Source organism: Tupaia chinensis, unplaced genomic scaffold (assembly GCF_000334495.1).
Source record: "Tupaia chinensis unplaced genomic scaffold, TupChi_1.0 Scaffold000333_1, whole genome shotgun sequence".
NCBI classification, from domain to species: Eukaryota; Metazoa; Chordata; class Mammalia; order Scandentia; family Tupaiidae; genus Tupaia; species Tupaia belangeri.
In genome coordinates this window covers 1417843-1424475 of record NW_006159827.1, presented here as the reverse complement: position 1 = coordinate 1424475, position 6633 = coordinate 1417843, and the positions used below count along the sequence as shown (strand labels likewise).

The following is a 6633-nucleotide window of genomic DNA, read 5'->3' as shown; positions in this document are numbered from 1 at the left end:
TGGGTCCGGGACTCGAACCGTGGTCGACTACATGGGAGTCCAGCGGCATAGCCATTATGCTAACTACTGGTCTCCCCCTGTGATATCTTTTTAATCTTACCCATCCAGTAAGGGCACTGTATTCCATTGTTCAGATGAAGGGACTGAGGTGTCTTATAAGAAACCTGGAGAGGAGGTATCCTTATCCCCGTTTTATAGATAGGGAAACAGAGAGGCCACACAACTGGATCCCAACTCAAGTCTGCAGGCAGACTTCCCACACTGATTCCCCTTTTATTAGGCCCCAGGGCCTCCGTTTTGATACCGTCATGGCTCAAGGAAGGGTGGAGTGAGACCTGAGGAGGGGGTGGGTTGGTGGGTGGGTGGAGCCTGTTCACCCCTCCTACCCTGTCTGGTCAGTGAGACCCGCCTGGTCGAGGTGCTTGAAGGCGTGTGCAGCAAGTCAGACTTCGAGTGTCACCGCCTGCTGGAGCTGAGCGAGGAGCTGGTGGAGAGCTGGTGGTTTCACAAGTGAGTGGGCTGGGGCCCGTCCCTGGGAGCAGGTCGCAGATCGCAGATTGCAGACAGGGCCTGGTGGGAAAGCTTTGGCTTGGCCAAGAAGTAGGGGTTGCAATGTCCTGGTTTGGCTCCTTCTAAACCTAGGTCTGCTGGGGGACTAGCATTCCCACTCCGAGCCTCAGTTTGCCCCCCTGCCACGTAGGGCATTTGGCCCCCCTGCCACTTGGGAAAGGGTATTGCTCAGCTGGGCCCGAGGGTCTTGTGCTCAAGATGGACTGAATCACAGATTCGGGGGAGTGTGGTGGGGGGGAGAGCAGCACCTCTGACAGTGTCTCAGCCTCCCTTCCCCTTGCCCCAACTCTGTCCCTGCTCCTGTCTCAGGCAGCAAGAAGCCCCAGACCTCTTCCAGTGGCTCTGCTCAGATTCCCTGAAGCTCTGCTGCCCCTCTGGCACCTTCGGGCCCTCCTGCCTCCGTGAGTTTTCCAAGTGCTTCTGGGGGAATGGAAGGGGACTGCTGAGGCCTGGAATCCAGTTGTAGCCCTGCCCTTGGCCGGCTGTGTGCGCTCAGGCCACTCCGACAACGTCTCTGGACCTCAGTGCTCGCCGACCTCACATGGCTGGTGAGATGAGTGAAGGAGTGAGGAAAGGCAGAGAAAAGTGCAGGGGCCAGATCGAGTCCATGCAGCTGTGGTTATCGTCGTGCATTAGGGAGGAAATTCTGCTCCCGCCCCTTCACCTCCCATGAGCAGTCAGACTGAGTTACTTTCCTGGGCAGGGGCAGGTGCTACCCTGGGCCCTCGTTGTCACCCTCTACCCCGACACACGGTCCTGAGACAGCAGCTGAACTTACTACCAGTCCCATGCAGAAAATCTCTCCTGGAGTTGCCGAGAAAGAGTTAGCTACAAAGATAGTTGGGTTGGGACCAGCAGTTAGTGTAATGGCTGTGTCCCTGGACTCCCATGTAGGCGACTGCGGTTCACGTCCCGGACCCGGTGGCTTAAGCTCACACCGGGCGCGTGTGTGTGCGTGCCCAAGATCCCGAGAGGAGAATGAAGGAGAAGGGATTGCAGCGTGGCCACCCCCTGGGGGGTGATTTCTCGCTTTCTGTCTCTATGTCTCTCTCTGTCTTTCTGGTGAGCACACGCGCCCTATGGCAAAAACCTCCCCTCCACCAAAAAAAAGAGATGGTCAAGTCAGTCTTTATAAAAGAAAACATTTGTAAACAACCTGATTGTTCTATAGTAAGATGTTATATAGTAAATTTTATATAGTTTTATGGCAAGATATTATGTTGTTATTAAAATAAGTGTTTCTCTCCAGAAATGTTTACCAATATACAGAAAATATTCTGTGTATCAAGGTTGTACCTAAGCTCTCACCTTCTTGGTGTCTGCCCACAGCCTGTCCTGGGGGCACGGAGAGGCCCTGCGGCGGCTACGGGCAGTGTGAAGGGGAAGGGACACGAGGGGGCAGTGGGCGCTGTGACTGCCAAGCCGGCTACGGGGGAGAGGCCTGTCGCCAGTGCGGCCTGGGCTACTTTGAGGCAGAGCGCATCGCCAGCCACCTGGTATGTTCGGGTAGGTAGCCAAGGGTGTGGCACTGGGCAGGGGCAGATGGGCACCTGCCTGCCCGTCTTCACACTGCCCCATCCCACCCAGCTTGTTTTGGTGCCTGCGCCCGCTGCTCAGGACCTGAGGAATCCAACTGTCTGCAGTGCAAGAAGGGCTGGGCCCTGCACCACCTCAAGTGTGTAGGTGAGTGGGGCCCTGCCAAGGTCTGGGGAGGAGGGCAGGGGCCTGGGGCTGGCACCTCCCTCCCTGTGCGGGGCTAGACCCACATGGTCATCGTCTGCATGGAGCTCACCCTGCCTGGGAAGGTGGAAAAGTAACCAGGCACTTAATACAGACCGACCTGTGTGCAATGAGAGGTGTCCCTGGCCCAGCTCCGTGGAGGGGGCCGTAAGGACTCAGGAAAGCCTTCTTGGAGGAGGTGGCTCTTGGGCCAAGTCTTGAACATTGAGGAAGGGTTAGCTAGGAGAACGAGGATACTTAACTTGGGCTCAGAAAACCAGGGTCCAAAATTTGGTGTGGTCCCCGCCAAGCCGCTTATCTAGACGAGAGGAAAGGCTGAGCTGCTGCAACAAGAAGGCCCCCCCAGGGGCCAGCTCTATAGCCTGGTGATTAAGGCAGCCATATCCCACATGACTGGCCACTCAGTTCAAGTCCCAGACCTGGCAGCTTGAGAAACATGCTGAGTGTGTGTGCGTGTGTGCCCCAAATCCCCAAGGGAGTAGGGCGCTGGAGGACATGAGATTGCAACGTGACTGTGATCAATGGCGGGGGGTGTGGTGGGGGGGCGTTGTCTGCTCTTTTTTTCTTTCTCTGGCACTTGCATATACCCTCTAGCAAAAAAAAAAAAAAACAAAAAATCTCCAAAAGACTGGTTCTTAAAGTATATAGAGATTTACTTTTTTCTCATATCAGAGCTTCAAGGTGAGTGGCCCAGGCTGGCTGGCAGGGAAGCTCCTTCTGTCATACCTGAGTCCTCCCCTGGAGTGCTGTCAGCCTGGCTGAGGCTGAGTCACGGCACCTGTGTGTTCCGGGTCCCGGCTCTCGGGAAGGGAGGAGGGGAGGCAAGCACGTGCCGGAGTTCAAGCTCGTTGTTTTAGGGCCCGGCCCAGAGCCGAGCACAGCGCCGTGTTTATGTCCTGTTGGCCAGAGCCCAGTCACAGGGCCACCCTCAGCTGCACAGCCTGAATCCAGCCGCCCTCTGCACCTGTGCTGGTGAAGGGCTCGCAGTCTCTCCCACACCACTTAGTCCTGGGCAAGTTTGTCCCCCAGCAGCCCGGCCCCAGCTTCCCCGGGGATGACACAGGGACTGAAATCCCCACCCTGCCGCCTCTCCACAGACATCGACGAGTGTGGCACGGAGCGAGCCAGCTGTGGGGCCAACCAGTTCTGTGTGAACACAGAGGGTTCCTACGAGTGCCGAGGTCAGTGTCCGCTGCTGCACATCGCGTCCTCCAAACTTCCACCTTCTCCAGTCCAGGGGGTCCTCCTTTCCCCCCCAGCCCAGGGACAGCTCTCACCCTCTTCTCTCCTCTCCCTTCTCCAGACTGTGCCAAGGCCTGCCTGGGCTGCATGGGGGCAGGGCCAGGCCGCTGCAAGAAGTGTAGCCCTGGCTATCAGCAGGTGGGCTCCAAGTGTCTCGGTGAGTCCCTCGCCCACGGGCACAGGCACCTCAGAGTGCCTAGCCCACTGTGAACAGGGAGCTGGAAATGGGGCTTGTAGGGGGAGGGAGGGAGGCCCCTGCCTGAGCAAGGGCAGAGGAGAGGATGCGAGCAAGATGGGGTCAGGGGTGCTACGGATGGGGAACAGGCAATCAGCACTCCGAGCCCCCCTCCTCTTCCCTCCAGATGTGGACGAGTGTGAGACAGAGGTGTGTCCGGGAGAGAACGAACAGTGTGAGAACACGGAGGGAGGTTATCGCTGCATCTGTGCCGAGGGCTACAAACAGATAGAGGGCACCTGTGTGAAGGAGCAGCTCCCAGGTGAGCAGGGACGGAGAGGGCAGGCCCTGCCCCACCTCTGTGGCCATCCAGCCCCTGAGAGGCTGCCCTGAGGCCTCTGAGACTCTAAATCTGATGTCCAGGTTGGCTTTTGGTGACCTCACACCTCCCAGGGTAGAAAGGAAAAAGGGAATCGGACTTAGCATCAGAACGCTCTGCCTCCCTGCACCTGTTTTCTTGTCTGGCCAGTAGGAACAGTCCTTCTCTGGCCTGCTGAGAGCTGTAGGCCTCTAGCAGTGTGATGCAATGAAGGGTGACCATGGTGGAGGTGACAGGGACACTTGCACAGTTCTTACTGTGCTCCAGGCCCATGACACTTACTTACTTAACCCCTGAAACAACCCAGCGCTGCAGGGATTATTCTCACGCCGTTTTGTGTACATGTGGAAACTAAATGCAGAGAGATGGAGCAACTCGCCCAGGGCTACAGCAGGCCACAGAGCCAAGATTCGAATCCAGGCAGGCTGGCTCTGGAGCAGGACACGTAATACGTGCTCTGCCTGGCCCTGGGTACACCCTGCCACCTCTCTGTTGCTGACTTAGTGAGGCAGGGGTAATAACTGCCCTTTACAGAGTTGTGTCTGGTGTGCAAAGCAGGCGTGGCAGCAAGCAATCAGGTATGTGGGAGCCCCGGGGAGGCTCCAGGAACAGCCAGGAACGGGGGTAGGAGTGCAGGACACACCTCCCTCGCTCCTCCGCAGAGTCGGCGGGCTTCTTTTCGGAGATGACAGAGGATGAGCTGGTGGTGCTGCAGCAGATGTTCTTCGGTGTCATCATCTGTGCACTGGCCACGCTGGCTGCTAAGGGCGACCTGGTGTTCACCGCCATCTTCATCGGGGCCGTGGCGGCCATGACTGGCTACTGGTTGTCAGAGCGCAGTGACCGGGTGCTGGAGGGCTTCATCAAGGGTAGATAATCCCTGCCTCCACCTGCAGGACCGCCCCCCACCAGGCTGCCCTGAGGTCGGGCCTCTCTCCTGCAGGACAATCAGGGCAGCTCAAGTTGATTTTTGGAAGTGGGGGTAAGCACCCCTTACCCACCTCACGGAGTAGCCCTGGCACCCAGGCCTGGGCAGGTGAGGCTCCAGGGGTGAAGAAGTAGCCCTGATGGTGGATGCCATGAAATCTTTTCCTGGGGAGGGGGGGACTGGGCAGGCTGCCCACTGTGTGCGAACTTCAAAAAAGGAGTGTCTCCTTTAGTGGAGGCTGTGTGAGCTTTGGTCTCTGCCCTGGATGAGGGGGGTCCCCGCAGGGGTGGGGCACTCACAGCCCCCTCCTGCCAGCTGCATGCTGCCAGCTTCTGTGCTGTATTCACCCCACCCCCAACGGCCATCAGATTTATTTATTCATCTCAGGAAATAAAGGTCTTGGAAAATGGAGACGTTTCAGTCTTACCACCTGACTCCCTCCCAACACACAGCCTTGGAGGATGTTTTCTAATGGCCTGCGAAATTGAGAGTTGCCCTGATGCAGTAGACAGGGGACAAAGAAGAGGCTGGGCCCGGAAGTTGTGTTAGGGCAGGGCGGAAAGGGGAATCAGGCTTAGAGTGGAAATTTCTGGGTGCATTATTAGCTGTCATTTGCTGAAGGACCCCAGACAAATGACTTTCACCTCTGAATGTCCTCTTCTCGTGGGCACGATAACGCCTTCCGGTGAGGTGATGAATGTGAAGAGCGGAAGACAGCACAGGACAGACAGATGTGCAATAAAATATTGGTAGACATTTCCAGCAAAGCCTCCAAGCCTCCGGCAACCTTTCCTCTGGAAGCCCGCCCCTCCTCGGTACCTGTAGGATTTGGAATGACTGGGGCAGGACCTCCACTCTCTCCTCTGGTGGAGTACAGGGTCCTGGCATGGCTAGAGTGAGGTGTGAGCCAAGTCCTAAGGGTTTATTTCTTTGGCACAAAGAGGACAATCTGGACAAGCAGGCTTGTCTCTGCACCAGCAGTCTGGGGCACCAGGTCCCTGTTCCCTGTGCCCAAATCCATGCACATCCACCCTGTATTCCGCATAAGTCACGGCCTCTGTGCAAAATACCCGCTGAAAAAAATAGATATTTAAAAAGCAAAAAACGGGGGTGGGTAGGTACATGTCCGGCTGACCCCAGGCATCTGCAGTCAGGTGGAGACTGGGGAATGCCAATTCCTCAAACGCTCAGCTGTCCCGGCCAGCCCTGCCATGTGGGCATCGAAGGCAAGGTCCTGCTCCTGCGTCAGGAGCCTCAGAGCTCAATGGTATCGCTGGAGGCGCTGCGGGAGTCCCCAGACTTGCAGCGTGGCTGGGCATCTCCTTGGGGCTCCCCGGGCCGAGTGGGGGCAGAGGCTGGGGCTGGAGTCGGGGCAGGCAGTAGCTGCACGGTGCTGGGCAGCTCGTCTAGGGGCAGACTGTCCACCGACGACAGCCCGTGGCGCCACGGGTTCCAACTGATCTTGAGCGATCCCCTGGAGAAGCTGTCCAGGGAGCTGCCAGAAGCTGCTGCTGCCGCCCGGTCCACCTCGTCCACTACGTGCTGTGGGACCGGGCCGCGCACGCGCACGTCGCTAAGCGAGCGGCAGCGGCCGCGGAG

At 57.7% G+C, this 6633-nt stretch overlaps 2 protein-coding genes across 4 annotated transcripts in view; one reads left to right on the top strand and one right to left on the bottom strand.

Moving 5' to 3' along the window:
• Positions 1-5445, top strand: part of CRELD1 (CRELD disulfide isomerase 1) — a 9121-nt gene extending 3676 nt beyond the window's left edge. For 2 of the 3 annotated variants that reach the window (XM_006152006.3, XM_006152005.3), the window contains exons 4-11: positions 400-510; positions 880-971; positions 1900-2076; positions 2158-2253; positions 3408-3491; positions 3614-3709; positions 3915-4049; positions 4769-5445. In XM_006152006.3, coding sequence (XP_006152068.1) covers positions 400-510; positions 880-971; positions 1900-2076; positions 2158-2253; positions 3408-3491; positions 3614-3709; positions 3915-4049; positions 4769-4983 — 1006 coding nt within the window. In that variant the 3' untranslated portion in view covers positions 4984-5445. Of the gene's footprint in view, positions 1-399; positions 511-879; positions 972-1899; positions 2077-2157; positions 2254-3407; positions 3492-3613; positions 3710-3914; positions 4050-4640; positions 4685-4768 lie in introns of all 3 variants that reach the window. The other variant, XM_006152007.3, reaches the window with a different exon arrangement.
• Positions 5446-5558: 113 nt separating this feature from the next.
• PRRT3 (proline rich transmembrane protein 3) overlaps positions 5559-6633 on the bottom strand; it is a 10309-nt gene continuing 9234 nt past the window's right edge. Inside the window, exon 6 of the mRNA XM_027773270.1 lies at positions 5559-6633. This exon is cut by the window's right edge and continues 402 nt beyond it. Coding sequence (XP_027629071.1) covers positions 6289-6633 — 345 coding nt within the window. The 3' untranslated portion in view covers positions 5559-6288.